The sequence below is a fragment of the Pogonomyrmex barbatus genome, unplaced genomic scaffold (assembly GCF_055798465.1).
Source record: "Pogonomyrmex barbatus isolate J1 unplaced genomic scaffold, ASM5579846v1 scaffold1, whole genome shotgun sequence".
NCBI lineage: Eukaryota > Metazoa > Arthropoda > Insecta > Hymenoptera > Formicidae > Pogonomyrmex > Pogonomyrmex barbatus.
In genome coordinates this window covers 29,125,711-29,153,280 of record NW_028297098.1, presented here as the reverse complement: position 1 = coordinate 29,153,280, position 27,570 = coordinate 29,125,711, and the positions used below count along the sequence as shown (strand labels likewise).

The following is a 27,570-nucleotide window of genomic DNA, read 5'->3' as shown; positions in this document are numbered from 1 at the left end:
CGTCCATTCTACGCGTCTATTTCTCGCGTCTATTTACTTTCTGCCAAATTAAATTTAAAGAATTTGAAGTCGTCAAAGATTAAAAACAATTTTGTAATATATTATAATATTAGGTAGATTTTATTTAAACGTGTTAATTTCTTTTTACTTGTATATGTGATTATAAGAAAAGTTAAATGAAAAAGGAAGTGATTTGAAGTTAGTGTATATAATAATAAAATTAATAAGTATAAACAAGATTACAAACAAGTTAACAAGTAAATTTAAGTTAAAATGTCAAATTTTATTTCTGAATACGTTATAATGATGACACTTGATGACACTTGATCGAAAGAAAAGCAATGGCACAAATATCTCAATAGGATTTTATACAACCGATGCGTATAAAATGCATATGCATCTAATATTTTTGAACCAAAAGTCTTGACGAGAACATGCTAATTAATTTAGTAGCGATACACGAACTCGACCATGCTTGGAAATACTTCCGCTTGGTTACAGCGCATACCATTTAACGTGATACTTGCTCAGCTATCTTTCGTGTGTTGTATGCGCGATTAAAATAGCTGTAACCTGCGTACTTTTTTCTCTATATAACGTTACGCTCTACTTAACAACTAAGGAATAATGGCATTCCACGGAGAACATCGACGCGCAGAAAATTGATGATGTCGCGACTACTAACTACAGGTTCTAACCTAAGTTACAAAGCGATTAATAATAATCGCAGATCAATACCGGCAATATCGAGCGATAAATCGAGCGACTTTTGTAAGAAATTGTAATTTCGATTATTATTAAATATTTTCTTATACAATTTTTAGGATATTAGTACGTTAAAGTTAGTTGTTAGGAATTAAAAACGATCGTTTTCTCTACGTCTCTAACGAATAATGGGAATTTATGTCGAGAAATTACAATATTATGTAATTTTGTCTTCTTTTTAACCAATAAACGTACCGTTCCGACAACGTACGACTGATATCATACGTTGAGATCACGTCCTGTTACGTACAATATCGATCCATAGGAGGATACCTTTCGGCTCCCCTTATGCGTTTATTGCGTGTCCTGTGAAAACCAACAAGTGCGTTGTAAATATATTCCGATATATTATACACATAAGGATATATTTTTTCCTAGAGAAGTACATCTTTTTTTCTCACACATTATACACCGGATTGTTCGCTCTTATGTGACATGTTTCTATTATTTACGAGAATTACATGAAAATTTATAGATGTTTATTATTGTTTATTCTTGTAATAGAGGTTTTTAATAAAAAAAAAAAATGCAAATAATTGGCGGCAAATAATTGACGGGAAGTTGTTAAATTTGTTGTTTCTGATAATAAAATTAAAAATTGTTGAGAAAAGAGAAACAAATTGACGAATTGACTTATTGTATGGGACATATTCTTCAGTTTAGATTTATTTGATTTTTTATGTCATCTGTAATATCTAAAAAAACTTTGCGAAATTGTACTCGGGATTCAAGTATATCCAATTGTATTCAATTCGGTATTCAATTGTAGGATATCTTTTGTACTGCAATTTTTTGAACTAATTGTCAGTTAAAATGAATTTTATTTAAATTGAAATTATTTTATTGAAATTGCGAAATATCAATAATTTCTGGATAATTAATGATTAACAATAAGCTACATTTAATAAGCAAGTGAAATTCTTATTCAAATTTAAGTATGTTTATTAAAAATTTTTTATTTATTTAAATTTAATCACAAAAATACACATAATAAAAAAAATTTTGTATTTGTGCTAAAATCAGTCCTTAAAATTTTTGCGTTAAATAATCTACATATTTATGTGTAAATTTAACACATGTCTACTATGTTAACTGACCTTAACAAATATAAAATGTAAAATTATTAAAATGATTTAAGAAATGTGTTAAAATAATACAATTCGTACGTATTTATTCAATATGTTAAAATTTACACAAAAAAATGTTGGTTTTACTTTATAATAGGAGTGGGGTTAACTTGTTATTCTTTGTGTGGTTTCGGCACAGTCTAAATTCTTGACTCGTCTCGACATGTTATTTTATCATAAAAATTATTAATTGTAACACATAATTAACTTCAAATTAAGATCAAGAGTACATTTCTTTTTTGTTGAAATATTAACATAGTCGGTGTTATTATTTAACACATCCATATTATGTTAAATTAACACAAAATTTTGATTGAACCGTTTGGGACATGTGATTTATGTTAAATTCAACACATTTTTTCCAACAGTGTATATATTAATAATTGAAATTGCTTGTATAATATAATAATCTGTAATGTAATGTAAATTTCTTTGAATTTTACTGAAAAATATTGATTTTTTTAAATTGGTTAAAAAAATGTAAGAGAGAGAGAGAGAGAGAGAGAGAGAGAGAGAGAGAGAGAGAGAGAGAGAGAGAGAGAGTGTGTGTGTGTGTGTGTGTGTGTGTGTGTGTGTGTGTGTGTGTGTTAATAATTTTTCATAATTTTGCTTATGTTGTATCAAGAAAATAGCTATAAGTGATTTTTTTATTTTTTATGACTCGTAATATTAGTCATTGACTATTATATGTACCTTGGTTACACACACACACACACACACACACACACACACACACACACACACACACACACACACACACACACACGTATAAAATATCTCCTAAACTATTCATTTTTGGCAATTATAATAACTTAATACACAGAATAATGAGATGAATCAATTGTTGTAAAGAAAATACGTAATTATTTTTCAAAAACAGGATATATCGTTGCATATATATATATATATGTAAATCTCCATTTTTTGAACAGCAACTATCTGTTTTCTTTGAAAGAAATGTTTTTTCTTTTATCAAAGGTATCTAAAATTTCTTCAATTTTCTTGACTTTAAAAAGATATTTAAAAATTATATAGCACAGTTATCTTTAGCATATAATTATATTTATCTATGTTTTTATCTATACTTTTAATATGTAATGTAATATATAAGTAATTACTTTCATTGAAAAAGTATATATATATATATATATATATATATATATATATATTCTTATTTTAACCTTTTGTCCTTTATATATATCTTTATATTAATTAATATCTTTGTGAAAAACTGTAAATTTAAATTTTTCTGAAGCTAATATACAAATTAAAATGTTAATGATTAAATTTACGGACTATTTCGATCATTTATTTTAGTAACTTTTACTTTTATGATTATTCATTTACATTAAAGCTTCTGAGCACTCGCTACTCGATATTTGAATTAATGATATTAAAAATAGAAAAAGATAGAAATATTTCTTTAATAAATTTAATGACATTTGTAATCAATGAAACAGATTCCTAAAATATATCAAAAACTCTTCTTTTATCTTGATCAATAAATAGTAATACTCAATAATTTTACTCAATAATAGTAATACTCAATAATTAATTGTAATGAATCAAGAACAAGCTATACTTCAATTCTAGATTTCTTATTTACTACTTTTTGACAGATTTTTTAGACAGATTTTAAAAAGATGTTTTAAGAAGTAAAGATCAGTTTTACCATTTCCGATTATCAGTCGATTAAATTTAAGAATTGGTAATTGCAAAACTTAAAGCTGATCGTATTATTACCTTTTTTTGTACATTTTCTGCAAATTAAAACCGGCAACATATCTTATTAAATTGCTTGCATATTCCTGTGTTGCAGCTATCATCATGACAAATTCTTATAGAAAATATCATTTAACCAGAGTAATACCATCTATTATTTTAATTATTATCTTATTATATAAGTTTTTCGTAATTGCAATGAAAAAATACATCTCTTTTTTAATTATAAAAATATAATTAAAAAAATATAAACATTACTTTGTTTTATATTTCAAAATTATTTTTATGGAATGAATATATTTTTTTATATGAATTTTATATGAGAAATGAAGATAAATACAATTTAAATACAATCAACTCCTTAAAGTAAAAATTTTTTTTTTATTTTCACGTCTTATTTTATAATAGACATGAAAGTAAAAAAAAAAGCAGAGGTCAAGCATATGCATTGATCTAATTGTATATTAAAAAATTCTTTATCTGAGAATAAATTTGTAGAATATTATGATAAGTAAATAAATGTCTTTTTCTCTCTTTCTCTCTCTCTCTCTCTCTTTCGCGCGCGCGCGCGCACGCGCGCGGCATTTTGTATATTTATCATATATGCTTTACATAATTATCACGAATAAGGAGGTTACAAGATATATGAAAATATTATATCATCTATTTTCTTTGTGGATTATTTTATGACTAATTAAATATTAAAGATGTATGATTATATAATTTTTTATGTCACACAATGACTGTTCATAATATAAAATAGTAATATAACTAATAGAATTTATATCCGAATTTTATATTTAATTAAATAACATGTGATATAAAAAGAATAACGTGCACGTAGTGCCCGAATTACTTTTAAGAAGATATGAACTCGATATTCGAATGTATCAAAATTGATTATTGTCGTTTTTTCGCGATGCGAATTGGTTATATTTATTTCGTGAGCGAGTGACTGTCACTGTCGTACTAATATATTTTGGCAATATATTTATCATACATGTTGTACATATCTTATCTATCGCGGATAAAAAGTTACAAGTTATGTAAACATAATTTATTTCGTATTTTTTCTGGAATATTTCATCATCGATTAATTTATTGTAAATATATATGATTACGTAAATAATTTTTTTCATGTCATGCAACAACTATTAAGTCTAAGTAAATATACACATACCTACGACATAAATATAGAATTTTATATTTAATCGAAAAATATATACAAGGTCAAAAAATGTGTGTATTAAATTTATTAATTTATATATATATATATATAAAATTAGTTAGCAGCAGGAATGTGTATTAAATTATAATTATTAATTTGATAACGTAACAACGATAATGTTATGTTTCCCGCTTTAATATAAACTGCGTTTTAAAGTCAAATGATAATGAACACATAATTCGAAAGTATGTGAAGACTATATGTGAGTGCGCGCGCGCGCGCGCGCGCGCGCGCGCGCGCGTGTGTGTGTGTGTGTGTGTGTGTGTGTGTAAACAAAACATCAGCTTTCCAAAAAAAATTTTGCGACATTAACTTAGAAAGCTTCAAAGGCAAAATCTTCAAAACTCCAGAAATTTTTGAGTTCGGTATATCGATTAAGGGTAATCGGTAAAATTCTTTGCTGAGTAACATAATTTGTATAATGAATTTTTTTGTATTTTTTCCATTGTTTTATTTTTTTTTAGTTATTTTTTTCTTACTAATGTTTTTTCTTGTTATTTTATAACTACTGCTAATATAATACTTACTTAATATAATACTTACTTTTTTGTTATTGTTGTTTCTACTATTACTACTGTTATCTATTAGGAAAATTAGTTTTTTATTTTAATTTTATTGTTACTAAACTAATTTTATTGTTACTAAACTTTTTTTGTATATTTTGTGTATTTTTTGTGTGATATATTTTTTTCATTTATAATTAAAAATTGCTTATTATTTATGAATAAACCCATCCAATAAATTGTGAATAAATTTAGTTGAAAAAGTTTCTTAATCACTGTTTTTCTTTTCTTATAATTTCTTATAATTTCTTTTCTTTAATTACAAATTTTAACTAAACTAAAGATTTAATATGATTAAAACACTTAAGGACTGAAATCATATTTATTATAAGAAACTAGCTATGATGAATAATTAGTCTTTCAGTTTTCTTTTTTTTATTTAATGATATTATGATTAATGATATTAAATTGATTCATTTAAAGAAATCTTGTTTTTGATATATTTGATCTAAATTATGAAGAATTTTAAATGAATAATATTTGTTAAATGTACAGATACATCGTGCATTAAAAAATGTTTTCGACATCTAAGTTATTTGAAGAAATGATAATTTAATTTTTGTAATGTAATTTAAAAAATATTAAAGAGGAGAAAAAGCGATTATTTTTATCAATTATTATATTATATCCTATGATTATTTATTAATGAATATATACAGTAAATTAACAGAATTTTAACATAAACAAATAATCCATTTTGTATCAAGTAAATGTAATATATGAAGATATTATTTTATCGAAAATTGATCGTTTTTATTAAATAAGTTATTATATCAGTGAAATATAATAAATGATAATGCATATTCAAACCTTTCTTTTCAAATTGTTTTTGTTTGGACCTTCAATTATGGCACGAAATTGTTTTGTTAAAAATGAAAGAAAACGGAGAATCACGAAGTCACGATACTGTGCGTAAAGACTGTGTGTATCAGATGCGTTGAACTGTAGTTGGATAAAGACTGACCGTGGCTCGATCACTTCACCATTCTTGAGAGACATTTTTAACCCTACCGAGATATCAAAGCATGTGTTCTTTCTTATCTTTAATTACAATAATTATCATTATCGTTCGACGCGTTGATTCCATTTGTTGCATCATTCAATTTCGTAACGTGTTATCTTAGAATAAGATTTCTACAAAGATAATTTTTTATTTTTGCAAATTTCTAATATTTCTAAATATATTTTATTCTTATATAAACTGTTAAAATATATTAAATATTTTTATAAATATTTTTAAATCATTTGTGTGTGTTTTAAGGAGCAAAAAGTATTTGTGCATAGGTGTATACAAATCAAAACATAATTCAAATGTATATAATATAATATTCACTTTTATTAAAAAATATTAATTTAGAATTATTATGTAAAAATTTTATTATGTAAAAATAAACGATTTTTAATTTTAGTAATACAATTAACTTACATTTTTTATATAGAATTGTATACATGTAACATTTACACTATGATTTAGCAAAAGATTGAGATTTATAAAAATGAGATACAAAATGTTAAAAAAAAAATAATTGATAAAGTTTATCTTGCTGTTAATTTATAATATAAAATTTCATTATTTTATATTATATAGAAATAATTTGTCGCAATATTTTTATCATGTTAATTAGCTGCAATTATATTTGCAATTATATTTTGTTTGTTAATAATTAAGGAAATTATTTATTGATAGTGAGAAAGTTATTGATAGTGAGATATAAGTCCAACACGAGGAAATGAGAATCACTTATTACATTACATGTGACATCGTTTTAATCATGAGTCAAGGCCGTGACTATCATGGAATTGAAAATTTTTTTGATTTATGGATGATAATAGAAGAAGATGTAAGTACATAATAAAATGATATTGACATTGAATATGTATTGTACTTATAAATAGCTTTAATTTGCGTATTGACAATTTTAATATCACAATATAATTTTTTATTATGTGTAATTTTTGTTTGATTTACAATTCTGAAATGTAGAAGAAATTGCTATTAGCAGAAATGTCGTCAACATTTTTTTCAGGAGGAATATTGTTTGTAAAAATTTAAATTAAATTATGAGAAAAAGTCATTTCAAATCATGTGTCATCAATCTATAATATTGTAATGATTATCGTATTTATCGTATCTTGTGTATTTATTTTTATGTTTATATTTTAATTTGAATAAACAATAATTAAAGTCGATATATGTTCAAAACGATAAGATCATTAATCGGTAGACAGGGTCTTAGTATCGAATAATTTTTCTTCGTTGAATTAATATATATATATAAATTCAAGATAAATGCTTATATAACGATACATGGCGATATAAGTATTTGCCTTGATTTTATATACAGGGTGTCCCAGAACTGAGGAACGAGTCGCAGTGAGAGTGTAGAAGAAATCAAGAGGAATAAAAAGTTTAATACCATCTTGTGATATTCGCTCTAATTTTCGAGTTATAAAATAAAATATCCGAACCAATGAGTGATGATGCCGCGCTATAGTACGGCCTATTGCTTCTAGCACACGGGCGCGCGATGAGAGGGAAGTGACGTGTCGCCGCCTGAACAGCGCACGTTCTGACGTCACCACTCATTGGTGATACACACACACACACACACACACACACACACACACACACACACACACACACACACACACACACACACACACACACAGAGAGAGAGAGAGAGAGAGAGAGAGAGAGAGAGAGAGAGAGAGAGAGAGAGAGAGAGAGAGAGAATGTCCCAAAACTAATGCATTTTCTTTTAAGAGCAGATTCTTTGGAACATTCTAAGACGAAAATTCTAATAAGAAAATGTCAGACATGGTGACAAGTGGTAAAGGTTCCACCACGAGAGTCCTCTTACAACATCGAGAATATTACAGAAATATACAATGACATTCTTATTAAGAAATTATTTCGAAACTTATTTGTATATTACACAATTAATATCGCAACATAACATCGTAAAACATCTGTTCAATAACGACATATTGTACCATGTGATAACTGTTAAAAAAATCATAACCATATTTATTTATCTCATATGGTAATGTCAAAATGGTCCAACCAATTCCGATAGTAAACTTTTTGTGGTAATATTATTAATAAGTTAACTTTAATACACTTATATATCAAATTATCGACCTATATTTTTATTAATAATTATTTTAATATACATAAATTTATAAACGATAAACTGTAATTTTTTTTTATCTGAACTAATACCATTTTGACATTACCATATAAGGTAAATAAAGATTGTAATGAATTTTTTTTGACAGCTATCACATGGTGCAATATTCAGTCATTATTAAACAGATATTTCACGATGTTATGTTGCAATTTATTATTATATTAATTGCGTAAGCTCATCCGATTAATGTTATCTCTTACTTTAATTTGATTTTTTATTTCATTTACTTGTTGATTTTTAGTTTTGTTTTATTATTTATTACTAATATTATTTTTAAAATTATTTATTAAATCGATTCAAATAAATTAAACTATTCAAATTTCGCGCGTAATAGATTTTAGATTAAAGATTGCAAGGTAATTATTGTGAGTAAAATAACATGTTTTCAGTTTGATAAATCGCTTTTAGCCATTTGCGTTATTCAAGCAATTATGAATAAAAAAAAATGATTTTATATTTAATTTGATTTTGGCATCAGATAAAGAATTTTTATTAAAGGATGAAATGGACCGGTTTTGGCCAGCGGAGCGTAAAAACGGTACATTTTTTTGTGATTTTTAAATTGATGAATATGATTTTGACTTTTAAAAAAATTTTAATTTATCGAAGAAATATTAAAATCAGTATCATATAAAACTATTAAATATGCAAGAAGCTATTATGAGGAGCGATTATATTAATGAAAGTGTAAAACTATAATATAATATAATATAATATAATAAACAATATTAAGAACAAATCGATCGACGTATGAACAACACAAATTAATAAATGAAAATTAATAAATGAATGGCTTTATTCGATCAAAGTAGATTTTGATTTAAATATATTTTTTGTATAAATTTCACAATTTTTGCAATATTTTTTATTGTGTATGCACGCGTATGTATATGTGTATATGTGGATAGTAAAACAAATATAGTGTCATAATAAGAATTTATGACATACAAAATTATTCAAGATCATTAAATATTAAATATGAGAAAATTCATTCTAACTATAGAATATAAACAATATAGCAATGTTTATAGTTAGAATATCATACATACAGATGTCAGAATGAACAATACACGCTGTTATGTTAGGTTTTATACGACTACGTAAATTAGTACACATTAATCTAATTAATGTTCGTCAGACTGTGCAACTTTCGACTGATTTTAGCGTACGCCTATCATTCCCCTTTATTTTTTGTGCCGATGGTAACGGATCAGCAGATGCTAAGGTGCTAAGTCGCGCTTCAATAGCAACGTGTCGAATACAAGGTAATATCTGTATTCTCTGATTGCTAAGTGTTATTGAAAAAGCTATCGTTGAAAATTTGTTCAATTATATATTGTGTTCAATATAAATCACGTATAAGTTAATCATAGTTTAACACAATATATACAGTGAAGAATAAAGACTTTAAATAAATTTAACAAAAATCTTTGTTACTGTTACTATTATTGGAGATATTTTAATTAATTATAATAATAGATAATTCACTTTTAATCATTAATAAAATAATTAATAATAATTTAAAGAAATAATTATTAACTAGATGCTAATTATTAAAAAAAACAAATTTTCAATGATAGTTTTTTCAGTGACACTTGACAATCAGAGAGTATACGCAGGTGCATTATCTCGTGCTTGAGATGACATATCGCTCCTAAAACAAAACGCTACGTGACTTAGCACCGACGTTTATTGACTAGCCCATTATCATGGATAAGGTAAGGAAAGGCAATAGGCGTTGCAACTACAAAAATTGGCCGAAAATTGCAAAGTGAATTAATCGACAAGTACCGAATTAATTAATTGATCGTGCATTATGTATATTCGTGGAAAAATAAAGGTTGCAACTCTTTTTTTTTTTTTGCAATGAGTTTAAAGACGAGCGATTAAATATTAGGATATGAATTACTGTGTCTGTGCTTATGTGCAATGAATGATTATGATGTTGTCAAACTTGTGTATATAATGTATAACATAAATTAAATTTAATGAAAAAGAAAATATTTCTTTGCGATATTTCTTACCGCGGAAGAAAAAAGTTACTTATGCATTTTTTCAATTAGCACATTAGCATTACTTGATATACAGAAAGGTTCCGATTTTGCGTACTGTATTCGTATGCGTGCGTGCGTGCGTACGTGCGTGCGTGTAGCAAATAAGAGAAATAATAAAACGCATTGTATTTACAAATAAGTCCAAAAATGAAAAAAGCTTGAAAAATATTAATGTTCATTTTGATATTATAAAGTTGTTGCTACAATTAATTTATTTTCAAACTAATAAACAAAATGAGAAATATTGTTAAATTTTTTAAATATACACTTTTTTTTTATTAATCTTACGTACAGTACTTTTCGTTGAGTACTGAGGAAAAGGTTCTGAGCAATATGGCGACTGAGACTGGAGGGTGGTGGGAAGTTCGGCATGTTCGGCGGGGAAAGGACTGGGAGACCTCCGGTGGGTCGATAACAGGCTTCAAGCCTCAGTTCTCTTCTCGCTGTATGCGAGCCATGAGTCACTCGGAGTTTTCTTCCTTTTGGACCGCGGACTAACTTTGTGAATTGTCAAGTGCAGCGCTTTCTCTCGCGCAAATTTATTCTCATCCCCAAAAATTGTACGTGTATGTGAACGCGGAAACGCGAACGTAATCGTATTCTCGTACTCTCATCCTCGGCGTCATTGTCATTTTCGTCGTCCTTGTCGTCCTCGTCGTCGTTGGCGTCGTTGTCGTCGTTGTCGTTGGCGTCGTTATTGTCGAAGTGCGTCATTCGGTACGCGCGCACGCGTGCGTGGCAAAATACACTATTGCTTCCGTCGACGTTCGCCAGGCGCGCTGTCACGCACAGGAAAATATTCGGAAACTGGTGACAGACAGCTCAACGAACGAAGTGAGGGAAGTGCGTCGCGCGTCGCGCTGGGACCTCGCAGAGAAGTGTGCGTAAGGATGGCGGATTCGGATTCAACGATGTCATGCTCCGCAGCCAGTAAGAATATTGACGAGAGCAGCCAGCTCTGCAGCAAGCGACCCAGCGCCGGCGCCAATAGCTCCGCTTCGATGACCAACGGCAATCCGTGCTTCTGGAACATTCTGAATCCCCGTAGGTTTTTCTTAATACTTAACATCTCTCACAACATCTCTCGAAGATGATGATTTCTTCTCTTCTCCTTCATTCTCTTTATTTCGTTTCATCTTTGTATCTCTGTATGTGCTCGATGCTCACATTCGACACACTGTTAAATTGTGAAAAAAGAATGGTTCTTTCACGTTTCATTCCACTCCCAATTCAGAAAAATTAACATTCCGTGATGAAATTTTTCGTGACACAATTTTTCATCGAAAAAGCAGATGAAATCTGATTCCGGACTATCCAAATTAATTCCCATCAACGTTTTCATGTCCATGTCGGTGACCCGACCTGGGTTTCGCCCTGCGCAGATGCTACCTGCCCAGTATCGAAGAATTGTCGATCGAAACTGGGTTATCGATCGGTCGACTACCTGCAGACACATTTATGTAGATACATTTATTTAACATCCCTATGATTCGTTTATATTTGAATGAACCCATCACTTGGGTTGAGCCCATAAAGTTTGTTTCAGGTTCATCGTAGATGAGGTGCCTGTAAGAAAATGTTGATGTTTATACAGGATATTTATATGTTTATAACACCATATTTTTTTATAATATTATATAATATTATACGATTGTGATATTTTGGGCAAAAACAACTTTGAACATTTGAATGCATTTCTAAATGCTAGGAAGGGAACAATTAACTTAATTGAATGTTGTTTTTATTAATGCTATTAAATTAGCATTAATTTAATTTTTCCCGACGAAAAAATGAATATCACATTATATTTTTATAAATTAAAGATTTAGAAATATCATTACTTTTGTAATATAATGTCATATTTGTATGTGCTGGATATTGCATAACATTGTAAATTGTTAGTATATATTGTTATTCCTCTAAATGAACGTTAGAATTTTTGAATTTTTTTCTCGAATTTTTTTTATTGACAGATGCAAAATATCAAATTTCTTACATCATAATTTAGATTAATTACTAATATTTATGTTTTGATGTTTTCATTTTATATTTACAAATCGCACAATAAGCTAATGAACACAAATTATCATATAATTTACTGCATTTTTATAATATACATTTATTCGATAAGCGAAATTCTGCTTTTGCAGCATACATCATAATATCTTACAATTTGTTTCAATCTGGAATAATTATCACGAGCTTGGATTACATAAGATTCAACCTTGGATTCAAGTTGTGAACGAAGAATGTACAATTGACTCTCGAACTTTATCCCAGAAGCATCATTTGTGAAACATAATAATAGCGACCGGTTGCTAAAAATAAATTGCATAACTGAATTATCGTTATCTTTATCAAAGTCACTTGACGTTTGCGAAAAGATAATGATAATATTGCTTTTTTATTTCACTTATTTTTACATTATTACAGAATATATGTTATTTTTCTGTACTCTCGGTAAAGAAAATGCTCGTCGCGAACTTGACATTTTCTTTCCAAAAGACATAATATTAATTTTTTTAAGGAAATATTTCGCTTTATTTATTATATACGCATACCAATACTGCCGAATACTATTATCAAAATCATTACTAAAGTGGTGTCAGTAAAATTAATTGCGAATAATTATGCGCATTAATACTTAACAATTTTAAAACAATTAAAAGGTCAAAGATATACTGCGAGAAGTGTGGCAAGTACTTTATTGTAAAATTAAGCATTCGATGCATCGTATGAAGCTGACGATATGTAAATGTTCCACATACATGATACATTTAGAATATATGTATATTGCAGAAGGCAACTTTTTTAAAAACGTTTATCGTTCAGTTTATATAGTAATTTTATCGCTGGATTTATCGCTATATTTATATAGTGAAAACTTGGATTATTGATTAACATTGATCATGAAAAAATGATTTATTTAATTCTAAAGTAAAAGACGAATTACAAGTACAAGTATCGCTGTTTTAAGACAACAGGAGAGTCATATTGCGCAGTGCATGTAGTGCAATCGATTGCCCCAGCCTGACTCTCCGCGATTCGCGCCCGTGCCTATAATTTGTTAGCGTGTAGCACGAGATTATTTCCCACGCGGTATATATATATATATATATATATATTGCGGTATATAAAGCCGGAATATGTGACATTGAAGAAAATCACGGTGACGTTTCCGTCATTATCAAACGCTATATACACACTTGCACACTTTCAAACCGGCAAACGGACCTTTATCTGCCTACTTGTCATTAATACTTGAAATAATAATAAAGTGCCCTTCTAATCTGCTGATTAAGGCTCATAAAATGCCATAGAATTACTCACTTGAATAACAAATTCTTTTTGTTTTTTTTGTTCGATATTATTATATCTTGTTATATCTTGTTATTTTACAGATTCTAACGAAATATTTTTTTTTCCGGCGATCCTTTAGAAATATATATTTCCCTATATTGTAAATTTTATTGCTTTAAATATTGCTTTTAAATTTATAAATATTTGAATCTTACAAATAACAAAAGGAACTTTATCGTTTGAATAATTCATATTTCAATCGTGTATTTTTGAATCATATATTATCCTCAACACAAGAGGTAAATATGTGTACCAATAGTAAGAGGTCTGTACATTTGTATACACTTGACACGTAAAGCGTGACTCAATGTCCAAATGGAAGGATATTGACTCCCTTGGCTCCCTCTTGTCTCGTGTCTTGCTCCGTTTGCCTTTCGTTCGTTCTTCTTTTATGGAGTAAAATGAGAAGAATAATTTTATATGAGGAGAATTGTGATGACTCGTTGAACGAATAATTTGTGTCCGATGTTACTAGATTTATAGAATAAATTTTTTTTTAAATAATAAATAGTAACTTGCTCTTGTACGACAAAATGGCAACAAATTAAAAAACATAATTTAATGATGGTTTGAAATTTGCTTTAAATAAAATAACTTGCTTAACAAGCATTTGGCATTTATAAGTAATAATAGAATTTATGTAACTTTATTGAGCTATTGATATTTCGATAGCCTTTTGAACGAAGCAGGTATCTTATTACGGTAGCAGTCTTCTATCTGTATCGATTTATTATATAATTATTAATAGAAGTGTAACCTGAAAAATAAGTTCAAAGAGGAATATAACACGTATGAAGTTATGATCCAATCTCTTGTACATGTATATTTCTTCTTCTGGTTTTATTTAATCTCTATTTCACATGATCTCTGTTTCATCTGCTTTTGCAATGAATGATTGTTCTTTTATTTATTTAAAAGTTAATGAGTTGATTTAACAAATAATAATTCGCTTGATTTGAATGTGACTATGAAGAAACAAATAATTCTTGTATTCATTAATATTATATTCAATACATTTCTGTCATTAATCATTTCCTCTTTATATTTACAATTATCCCAAAGTCGCTAGCAAAATTTATAACGCTTATAGTTTCAGACTTTGCTTTCAATCTTGTCCTCCTTCCCCCCTTCCCTCCCTTTTTTTCAAAGCGCTCTGAGATTATACTGATTAAGGCATTTAGTGTAATGTAAAATTTCGTTGTACGCGCGAACGATTTCGAGAATTTCGCTTACTATCTAATACTACAGTAAAATAAAAATATTATATTATTAATGAAAATATATTTATCAATGAATATATGTAAATATATATGTAAAGAACAAATAAAACTATATATGTAAAGAACAAGTAAATATTCATTCACAAAATAATAAAATAAAGTTGCAAATGTAATTGCAAATATTTTTGATATTTATATAAACAAAAACAATTTGATTATTTTTATTGAAGAACATATTAGAAAAAATTTAGTTTTATTATTTTGAAATTTTGTAATGAAACGCTTTAATTATTAACAGACTTAACTCATAATAATTCACACTTTTTACATGTTGTTTTTCTAAAGTCATGTATCACATATTATACTAACATACTTCAATTCTATTGTTTGCAGACGCATGGTTTAATCCTGAAAGACTGAATCCAAAAGGTAAGAAAAAAAGAACAGAAATATATTGTTTTTCTTGTTTGTAGCAACATATCATTTGATTGATTCAATTAGAGATGTTTGTGATCATATATTATAGCTTATATTTATTTAAATTGTTTGAAATTATTTTCAGTGTTGCTGTAATATTTCAGTTAATATTCCTTAATATCGAAATAAACTACAAGTAATATTATAGAAATTATATTATTTTCTAATGTTTCTCTAGTTTTATGTGTAATTGATTGTAAAATTGCAATTCTAATAAATTAATTTAGGACAATTTTTATATTTTAATAACTTAACTTTATAAAATTTGTGTAAAAAAATTTATCGTTAAAACATTGCACTAAAGTTGAGATAATGAGATATGAGTAGATATTAATTAGAAGAGAACATCCGATAATGTTGAAAACATGACGTAAAGATAATTTTTGAAAATATTTTAGATATGGTAGATAAAAATAAAATCTTACTATTATATAAAATATTACTATTGGTCAATTGTTTTCTATTAGTTATTAATAAAAAAGAGTAATTTAAAATATAATGCAAAAATCAAAGTCAAAATTAACTAAATTTAATATTATTAATTCATTTTATATTATATTATTATCAAAAGTTAATCAAAGTATTGTTAAATTATGTCGAATAAAATTAGATGAAAGAAAATTTTAAAATCGTTAAATAACGTCAAGTGTAAATTACAGGCTAGTAAATAATTCATATATTTGGATATTGTATTAGATATGGTTAATTAAGGAATTTGTTTGAGAAGAAAGCTTTTGGAATGATTCTAAAGGGATATTGTAAGATAAAAGTGTTGCGATATGTAACAACAAATCCCACTTACGTATGTACGTAGTGAAGCGTAGCGTATGTTCTATGAAGCGTCACTCGATTTGAAATATAATAATTAATCCGCTACTGAAAATGATTTTGCATTGGCGGCATCTCTGCCCGTTCATCGGACCTGCCGTTCTCGGATGCTACTAAATATAACGTTCAGCCAGCCTCTCGTTGGTCTAATGCCAGGTTTTCAAAGATCTTCGTCAGGGTTTCCAAACCGACGGAGCAGTTCCGTGCGTTGTTCGCTCATCGTTCTTCGATTCTTCTCTATCTCGTTTTTCTGGAACGATTGCTTCCCGATTCAATCGTGATCATTTCAAATCCAGAAATTAGACTTTGGTATAAACAATAATCGATAGAGTCCGGCGGCCGAATGTTCATAGAGAAAATGGTCATCACGAAGGAGGAATGTGAGTAGAACGGTAGATCGCTAAGAGCAATGATGATTTGGAAATAAGTATGTATTTTACGCTATGTAAATGCAGAAAGAGAAATTGATTTAATAAATATAAGAGTGGAACATGAGTCATAAACAAAAAGTAATAGTATCATCGAGTAATAGTATCATCATAATGAAACTTAGATGTAATTAATTGCAAGAAAAAGTCAATGGGAAAGATTAATGAACGTTAAAGAAATCTTGATGATTTTTGATTGATTTGTTGGTGCCCGCAAATGTGTGTATGTGCGCGCGCGCGCGTGTGTGTATATGTATGTGTTTATATATTATATTATGTATTATGTATTATATATTATATATTATATTGCATCTAGCATTAGATTTGCATTAGTTTTGCATGTTGTCTGTTTCTTACATCTTCTTTTATTATACATTGTTGTTGAAAACTTTAAGATTCTCCGCATTAGACATTAATGTTACGTTACGTTAATGTTACTTACATATACATTTGTTTAGTTCCATTATTGTTTCGATGAGACAGGAACTCATAACAATTATAATAATTGACGTAAAGAGAGACAATTACTTAGTATTTTCAATTTGATAGGTAAAATCAATTATACCATTCTTTAAAAAAAAATCTAATAATAGATAGCTAAGTTAATGTCAATATTTTATTGATATCTTATTTTAATGTCGCGATATTTCCGTAACATCAATTTATTTATTTATTTTTTCTTTAATATATAATTGCTTAAAATTATTCTTTAATATATAATTGCTTAAAGAAGATTCACATTACATTTACATTTCCTTGAGCAATTATACAGAATGTTTAAGAACTATATATTAATTAAAAAAAATGTTTAAGAATTATATATTAATTTAAAAGCAGAGAATTCGATTCGATGGGAATTCGATTATTATGAAATGTACGATATTTATGAGATTTATGTGAAGCCTTTCTCAAGCTACAATGTTACTCTTACTAAATATGTGTCACTGTAGGTATATTCGATTTTTTTTTCTAACTATATTTTGCATCTGTATCGAACCGATGGTGGTTTTATTTTATTATTCACACACATGATAAAACCTGAGAAAGGCCTCAGAAATCACATCATACAGTGTGCAATTACATTATATCCATCATATCCTTGGCATTATTTATTACTTAACTTTCAAAAGAATAGAGGTGTTTTCTTACAGAGGTGAAAAATAAGCGATATTTTCATATTTTTTTTTAAATAAATATTATTATATCTAGAACTTTTTGTTTATTGCGTTTTGATGTATGTTTCGAATAATATTTCAGAATATTTTTTTAGCGAAAGGTATTTATTATATCTAAAATATAATATAATAAATATTAATAATATGATCGATGCAAATTCATTTTTTTTTCTCGTTAGCAGAGCTTGTATAATTTTTTTAGTTGCATCTTATAGAATTATCTAGGATAGGATAATAGGACAATCTGACATTATATTAAATATTAATAAATGAAAACACGTAACAACGTAAGTTTTTTCTCGCATATATATCAAAATATATTAGCTTTTCCATATACTGCTATTGATATTCTTTAAAGTTATTGGAAATATCAAAAGTATATAAAAGTATATAAAAAGTGTTTTCTTAATTTATAAAATAATAGATAACTAAATCTGGATCAACATATTAGAAAGCTAATTTTTATCAAAAATAAGGTATATATTGAATAAAGTATATTTTTATTTATTAATCAAAGACAACTAGAGATGACATTTTCGTTATTTTATATTTTATCGATTATCTATATTGCATGGAATTAATGACCTGGAAGAATAATAATAACTAATACGTATGAATATTACATAATATAAGGAAAGAGTGTACATAACATATTTCTGACATAATCCAATTTCTCACTACAAGATATTAGAAATTCTAAATATTCGATATTTAAATCGATGTAATTTTAATCATTTTTTCTTTTATTCTTTCATTTCTAATTGTAAGTTAATATTATGGAATTACGTTATGGATTTCTCATACCAAGTATAAATTCTATTCTGTCTATACACTCAACGCAACTACTAAACTGGCAGAGATTAACTGCGCCTTTTTCTTTCCATTGGATGACGCATAGGATAGATAAATCCGAGGGGGAAATTCTTGTATGCGAATCAATAAAGCGGCGCCATACACGACCTGTCGCGTCGACCTGTAATGCATAATTTTGCATCATGGACGAACACGACAGTTATGAGAATTGCGTAAACGCATTTGGTCTTATCGTGATCATTATGCATATTCAGCTATTTTCTGAAAATCGAAATGTCATTTGTATCTTGTAACATAATAGATAAATATCCAACCGGAAAATGCAAAAACGGAAATTGCAAAAACAATTTTAATTATAAATGGGGCCATTGGGATTCACTGTTATTGTAATGCGACAAATTATTATTTTGTCACTTTCATGCATTTGAGTGTGATGCGCGCGGTTGATGAATCTCAATTTCTATCTTGTTTTATAAATTTACAAAAATAATGATTAATTTTAGCCTTTTATTTAAAATAACTTTCATAACTTTATTTTAATATTTTTTATTTATCGGAATAACTAGAAAAATCATCAGTATCTAAAAATATTACGTAATTAATTTTATTAAAAAGAAAATAGAAAAAAAACCTTAAAAAAATTGAATTAAGAACTAGAGAAAATGATTTTCATGCGACTTTTATTTAAAAACATTTTCCGTAGTTCCATAGTTTTAAGAAAAGAATATTATATATACGTTTTTTAATATTTTTTTTTATAAGATATTAATATTAATATTATTCTTGGGAATTGTGTGAACTATATGTTTTTTACATAATTTATTAAATTTCGTATAAAGTGACTTTGTCTTGAGAAAGAAATATAAAATTAATAAAAGGAATGTCTTATATTATAAGATATTTTATTTTTTATATTGACATTTTGATGATACAATAAAAAAGATTTATTAAAAATCTTTCATGTGCACGCACATGCAATCATATGATGATAAATATTAATATAAAACGCTTTCTTGGTATATTATTCTTGGTACAGACCAATAAATTTTGATGATAAAAACAAATTTAGTTACCTATAATAATGCGGTATTGCACACATGAAACATAGATATCTTCACTGAATCATCAGAAAGTATTGGACGATTACGAGTGGAAATATGTGTGGAATTTGAATTTATCCTTTTCAAGACAATATAAATAATAAAACAGATTGAAAGCGATATAGTTGTCAATGTATTGTATCTTTTTAAAAAAGGTGAAAAGAGGCATCAAGCATATGTGCTTTCATTATAACATCATTGATACAAAAGATTTAATATAACGATAAATTTAATATGAAGAGTTAACTAGCCCGAATTTAAAATTTTTAATAAAATTTATCATAATTATCTAATCTTTTTGCATGTATCTTATGTGTATGCATGTGCGCGCATGTGTGTTATTATACAATTACGTTATTTTTTGTGGATTTCGTTTGAAATTTTAAATTATATAAAGTGCTTTCAAAGTTAAATTTACATAGAGAACCTTGGTGCACTTCAATTGCATTAAGATTATTCTGATCAATCATTGTGACAGATGTGACAGATGTATATAATGTAATATAATTTATTAAATTATATGAAATTATATGAAATTATATGAAATTGAATAAGTTTTTCAATATTTCGTTATTTATATCTTTAAAGTTTATCTCATTTTTTTATCATATTTTTTTTAGTAAATTTGTATTATTTAAAAAAAGTAAAGTTGATCTCTATATGACCTTGGCAATGCCATCCAAGGCGTGATAACGGATAAGATCGGATAAACAGATCCTTTGAACCCTGAAACAACAACCCCTGTAACATTTCTTTTTTCTAAAATGCATCCCTGACGAATTATGTCTGTCCGTTTCTATACTTTTGAAGAAAAGTATGTATACTCTTCGAAACGAAAATTGTAAATTTTTAATATTGTTAATATTCTGCACGTAAATGTACCTCAATGTCTATTGATAGTTACGTTACTGTTCCACGTTCGCCAGTCCTTCCTCCCGTCTTTCCCCTTCTTTCTTTGTCGCTATCAATGAGGCTTTCCTCTCGCGTGGCCGGATCTTGAATAAGTCGTTGGAAGTCAGTCAGTCAATAATGTTGGGACGGTCCTGCGTGTGATCGCGATCCCGAGCGCGCAGATATTCTCTATAACGGGGAACATTTCCGTGACACTTTATAAGGATGATACGAAGAAACATAGTATTTCAGAAAGGGCACGTGCAAACTCTTCCGAATCGCGGTCCTAGTAAGTCTTGCATTCCTATGCATCCCCATACAATTGTACGATTACAGAAATAGCTAATTCGATATGCTGACGATCATTGATCCGGGAACATATGGTTGATGATATAATACTTATTTCCTTATGATATACTATCATAAAAATGCTCTGCTTTATATTGCAACTGAGTGTTTAATGTTTTGTATTTAGGAAAAAAAATCCTTTTATTAATTGAACCCGTTTAAATATAATTTGCAATAGATTTCTATAATTATAATTTTATTTATCTTATAATAAAAATATTGTAAAATTTATTAAAGATACAAAATACAAAGATACAAGATATTTGTATGAATGCACACCAAAATACATATGCAAATTTATATGCATATGTGCATGTAAAATTATCAAAGAAAAATCTATTTATGTGAATTTATGTGAAATTATGAATTAGAAAAGAAAAAAAATATAGATTAATAAACTTTAAATAAATAATGTCGAAATTTATTTGAACTATAGGGAACATATATAACATATACATTGAACTATAAGGAAGATATATCGAAAGAGAAATGTTTTTTTTAGAATAATATATTTATAAATGACAACTATTTCAAATTTTATCAGTTATTTTATCACATACTTTATCAATTTTGTTCAATTGTTCTTAAGGCTGAAAAAATTACCTGGATGGAATTGTTTTAGTTTGTTACAACTCTCTAAACTGGTTAATAGTAGTTTTTTTCGTTACATATTACTGGTTTCATATTACTGGCTATGCGTCCAAATATTAAAATCAACTTCGTGGCTGTTGCTATTAATAATATTATATGTAATGTATATGATATTGAGATAAATAAATAATATGTATATATTAAAAACACAAATGTTATATAGAATAAATATTTTTATTATATATGATGTTTTATATGAGATATCCTGAAAGTATTGTTCTTTTTTTTTAATAATACATTCTTTGATCAATTTAAAGTCGCATTTTTTTTTTAAATAACATTACATATTTTATACATAATTTTATATTAAAAAAAAAAGGAAAAATTTTTTATAAATCAAACTTTGAAAATAAATATTTCAGTATATAGCCCGAAGATGTTAAAGTAATAAATACCGAAACATATAGTTGAATTGATAAAGACACCCGCCACACGAATAATCGAGGAGAGATTCCAGGTTTGAACTCTAGTTGAGATGATATTTTTCGCAGTAAAAATTTCTCGTGGGAAAGGGAATTGATCTATATTTTAATACCAATTTATTAAAAATTTAATTTTGGCTTTAAGTTGTTATATTACAAATCTGTTAAACATAATAACTTTATATAAGTTCAAAATATAGAAAAGAGATTATTAAGCCTCTAACATCCTGTTTATCGAGAATTATCTGTTATTTCTGCTGTTCTGCTGAGATCTTAATAGAAGTAAATAGTTTGCTTTAAGTAGATTAGAAGTAAATTTGAGCTTAAAATACAAATATATATACGTATTATAAATTAGAAAAGACAAGTTTAATAGAGGAAGATTTTTTTTCTTCAATAATTAACTTAAAAATAATTTAAAAAAATCTTTTATTGTAAGTTTCAACATTCGAGTTTTCTGTCACACTTTTATAAAAAAAACATTAAATCCCACACAACAAAAAAATTTTTCAAAAACGTTTGAAACGAACGTTTGAACAAATGTCGTTTTTATTGACGTTGGCAACATCGACTTTCTTATCTTTTATTAGAAGCTTTTATTGAAACGAATTTTTTAATAAATTAATTGAAAAAGCCAATGATGCAGTAGCAATGTAAATGTTATATAATATAGAACTGATATTTGCTATTAGTAACCGAAAAGAAAAATTATTTAAACATGAATCATATTTCTATGTATATTACAATACATTTTTTAACTTGCCAACAATGTTAAATTGAGATAGATTAATGGATTCTATTATTATGATTATATCAGAAATATTTGTGGATTTGTATGCGGTTCCTCTGCCCCTCTTAAATGTGAATATTTGTTTTTGTTTGCAGTGGCAGCTCTGATATATTGGCGCGATCCGAAAAAATCGGGGATCGTGTTTGGCACGATATTAGGTGTGCTCCTATCATTGGCCTACTTCAGTCTGATTAGTGTGCTGGCTTATATGTCACTCCTCGTCCTTAGCGGAACTATTCTTTTCCGTATTTATAAAACTGTTCTTCAGGCAGTCCAGAAGACCTCGGATGGTCATCCATTCAAGTAAGTATAAAATCATAGAAAACTTTTTAAGAATATAAATATACAGAATATCCAGTAATAATCCGGTAATAATCTGATTACGTCTTGTGGGTAAATAAAAAAATCTTGTAATGAATATAGAAAAGTCTTCTACTATTTTACGATTTTCGCGAGTATAATTAACGAATTATTACTTTTTAGAGATATAGCAAAGATATACAAATCAGATCACAGATCACAGACTTATTAAACTTGTGTAAGAAAATATATAAAGTTTTATTTAAAATGATGTAAAGTCTTGATATGAAAAATTGAAGAAAATAATTTTCTATATCTTTTTATATCTTTTACTGTTTAAGAATTATTTTAAATACAGATAAAGTAAAAAAATTGACATGAATTAAAATTGCTTCAATATTTAATATTTATATCTTAAATGTTGAAGCAATTTAAGTAATTTTATCTTAATAATTTCAAGTATAATATTATGATAATTTTATCGTAGTTATACAATAATTGTATTTTATATATATATATATATATATATATATATATATATATAATACAATACATAATATTATATAATAATGCAATAATAGTTATTGTATTATGTTGTAAAGACCAAATCATTATTTATATTGTAGGGATATCCTTGATTTGGATCTGACATTACCGGCAGAGAAAGTGCACGAAGTCGCGGAAGTCGCAGTTGCACATGCTAACGCTGCTGTTAGTGAATTGCGCAGACTTTTTCTCGTCGAAGATTTTGTCGATTCTCTCAAATTTGGCGTTTTGCTCTGGTGTCTTACCTATGTTGGTTCTTGGTTTAATGGCATGACTCTTATTATAATCGGTAAATTTTCATATGATAGTAAATTTCGCATACGTAAATAGAATCGATTCAACGATTGATCCATTTTAATTTTTCAGGAGTGGTTGCTCTTTTCACGCTGCCTAAAGTTTATGAAACAAATCAGGAACAGATCGATCAGAACCTGGCCTTAGTACAGGCAAAGATTAATGAAATTACCGCCAAGTAAGTTGGAAGGAGATTCATTCTGTTTATAAGAAATTTTTAAGAAGTACATTTAGAAAATAATAAAATAACTTTTTTTTTATTCTTTATTACATAAAATCTTAAAATATGTCACATTATTATATATTATATAATACATAATACATTATATATAATACATTTTCAGTTAAATCTGTTTTTGAATATATTTGATACATACAATTTCTTGTAATTACATATTAGAAAACCTATATATTTTTATGGCAAGAATTGAAACTATTATATCTGCTGACTTCAAATTCGAATGTCATAAATTCTAAGCGTAAATAATTTATAACATTAAAATAAGATTTGAAATTGATATATTTAATTTTCCTTACAAATATATATATATATATATATATATATATATATAAAATTAATATCAAGTTCAAACTTTACTTCAATGTTAAGATTTGACAAAAAATCTCAAAGTTATGTACATAAATGCAAAATTTGTATTAAAGTTTTGCAATAAAAATATGATATCTTTTTACGCGTAAAATGTTACTTTGTGCAAAGAAAAAAAACGAGTTGCATCACTGATTCTGATTATCTCTCGCAATTATCTTTTGTCGCAATACTTTTCAAAATCAATTATTCGATTATTTTAGGGTGAAGGCGGCAATTCCTCTTGGCAAGAAGACTGAGCCAACGAAGGAGGAGTAAGGAAGAGTTGTGTGTGGCGATAATCCAACAGACAACCGAAACAGCAGATATAGAAAAGATTAAGTTAGAAACAAACGAGAGGAATATGAAAAGTGAGGGAAGAATTTGAGAGCGCGTACGACGATATATGATCGGAAAAAGATTTGCATTATTCAACATCAGAGATCGAACCCAGTAATTACGCGAGTGATGGGAGTTGTGTTAGTGGTATTTTTGCGAACCTTGCTGTCGTATTTCCGAAGAAAGATATAAATTTTTTGGCAATGATCGGCAAAGCCAAATGGCGGTGTACGCGTACATTAACATTCGAATTACGAGAGCAATCCTTATCGATAAAGTAAATATCGCGAACGAAAGAAAGAAAGAAAAGAGAAAGATGCGACACTTAGTGATTTGATTAATCATTCATTATAGTAAAAACCGATGATTACCGCATGTTTTTAGACCGATGTTTTCAGACAGCAAACAGTGCAATGTGCTTTCGAGGATTGGGCACCAGCCTTCTGCCTTTCCCTTCCCCTTTTTTCATCGTACTCTCTGACAAATGTGTTTTACGGTTATCATAAACTTCGTGTTTTTATCTACCCGATGATATTCGTTATTTTCCTCTTTACGAAAAAAGAAAAGAAGAGAGGAGCGAATGCAAGAGAAAGTATAAATGTCTATGAATATGTGAGAGAGAATGAGCAATAAGGCTGCATGTGATTTATCTTATCTATTACCCTTTTCATCGGAGCGTCGTATTATTAGCTTGGATCAGTGTTTCGCGAATCGACACTGAAATAATCGTTTAAATTGCGTCGCGAGATATGGAGATATCAAAGAACAGTAATATTTCAAAGATTAATACACAGAAAAGAGTAACGAATATGAAATGTGCAGCATATAAATATAGAATCATTTATTCCAAAGTGATAGAGACATTGAAGTAATTATATAATTTACAGCGATATCCCCATTATCTCGATGTTTTAAGTTGTTGTGTTTGGGCGGATCGAATGGAGATTTAATGACTAATTAAATTATGCAGAAACGTATATATTGTATCTGTCTCAATGACGTTGACGTTTACATAATATTATTGCTATTGCATCATTAATTGTAATTATATTGTTATGTACGCGCGCGCGCGCACACACACATACACACATACATAATACACTACATACATAACATATGCATGCATGCATGCGTGCGGGCATGTTGTATGTGTGTGTGTCTGCATAAGTGTGTATGTATATGTGTATGAACAAATATGTGTGTGTGTGTGTGTGTGTATATATGTATGTATATATGTATATATATGTATATATATATATATATATATATATATATATATATGCGAATGGAGAGGACAGTTATAAAAAAAAACTGATCCTTTATGATAACAAGGCATAGAACACATTGAACGATAAAGATGCAACTTTATATCAAAATATCTATATCCATAGTTATCGAGAACATGTGTTTTTATCGGGACCGATGGCAAAATGTTAAGAATGTGAATTGTAATGCATATTGCTTCTTGTCGTTTTCATTATTGCATCTACATCTGCATTAATTTATAAATAAATGATATTAAATAAAACAACTGTTATGTTTTTGCATTTAACATTTTATATATATATAAAGATTAGAAAGAAAATTAGAAAGATTAGAAAAAGAATGCAGGATAAATCAATCAAATGAGGAAAGGGAGAGGAATCTAAAGTCAGTTTTACATGTTTCTTTTATTAACATGTGAATTATCTTGCAAAATTATTTATTTTACAATTAATTTTTTAACACTTTAATGTCATAGATATGATTGACATAAGCCAAGTATTAATAAACAAATAGAATTGTAGCCAATTTTTTGGCAAGCAGGATATTGATTGCTAAATTTCTATGTATGAAATAAATTCAAGTAATTTTTTTATTACCAACTATGTGCCACTATTTTTAGCAAACTTACAATGTAGCGATACTCTATAGTAATTTGATAATCAAATATCTTGATATTGATTAAAATTGATATTGATTCCTTTTATTATAACCAAGATCCTGCTTGCTGAGGAATTGGTTATGATTTTATTTGTTTACAAAGAATATGTTTTATAGAAAGAGTAAGAAAAAGGTTAAAAATACCTGTATTTTTTTTCTGATTCAAAAAGAGTACATGATTCTTCAGAAGAATACATCTAGTCATCCTATTTATATATCATGTATCTCTAACATATTTTTCCCAATGAATTCATCAGTCCCTATTTTGGAATAAATAATAATTAGATATATAATTAAGATTTTAATTAGATTGTAATTATTTTTTCAAGAATTCATAATATAAAGGATTTTTTCTAATAGCAAGATGATAAATATTCTTGATGTACTTAATTTTAATTTCATGCAGTATAAAAATCATATTAATAAAAT

At 27.5% G+C, this 27,570-nt stretch overlaps 1 protein-coding gene across 4 annotated transcripts in view; it reads left to right on the top strand.

Annotated features, from left to right (window-relative positions):
• Rtnl1 (reticulon) overlaps positions 1–26,749 on the top strand; it is a 29,069-nt gene extending 2,320 nt beyond the window's left edge. Inside the window, exons 1-6 of one of the 4 annotated variants that reach the window (XM_089078000.1) lie at positions 11,080–11,694; positions 15,624–15,659; positions 23,249–23,456; positions 24,080–24,288; positions 24,366–24,471; positions 25,104–26,749. In XM_089078000.1, coding sequence (XP_088934126.1) covers positions 11,541–11,694; positions 15,624–15,659; positions 23,249–23,456; positions 24,080–24,288; positions 24,366–24,471; positions 25,104–25,158 — 768 coding nt within the window. In that variant the 5' untranslated portion in view covers positions 11,080–11,540 and the 3' untranslated portion in view covers positions 25,159–26,749. Of the gene's footprint in view, positions 1–11,079; positions 11,695–15,623; positions 15,660–21,069; positions 21,232–23,248; positions 23,457–24,079; positions 24,289–24,365; positions 24,472–25,103 lie in introns of those variants that run through there. The other 3 variants (XM_089077988.1, XM_089078010.1, XM_089077994.1) reach the window with 3 other exon arrangements.
• Positions 26,750–27,570: the final 821 nt, after the last annotated feature.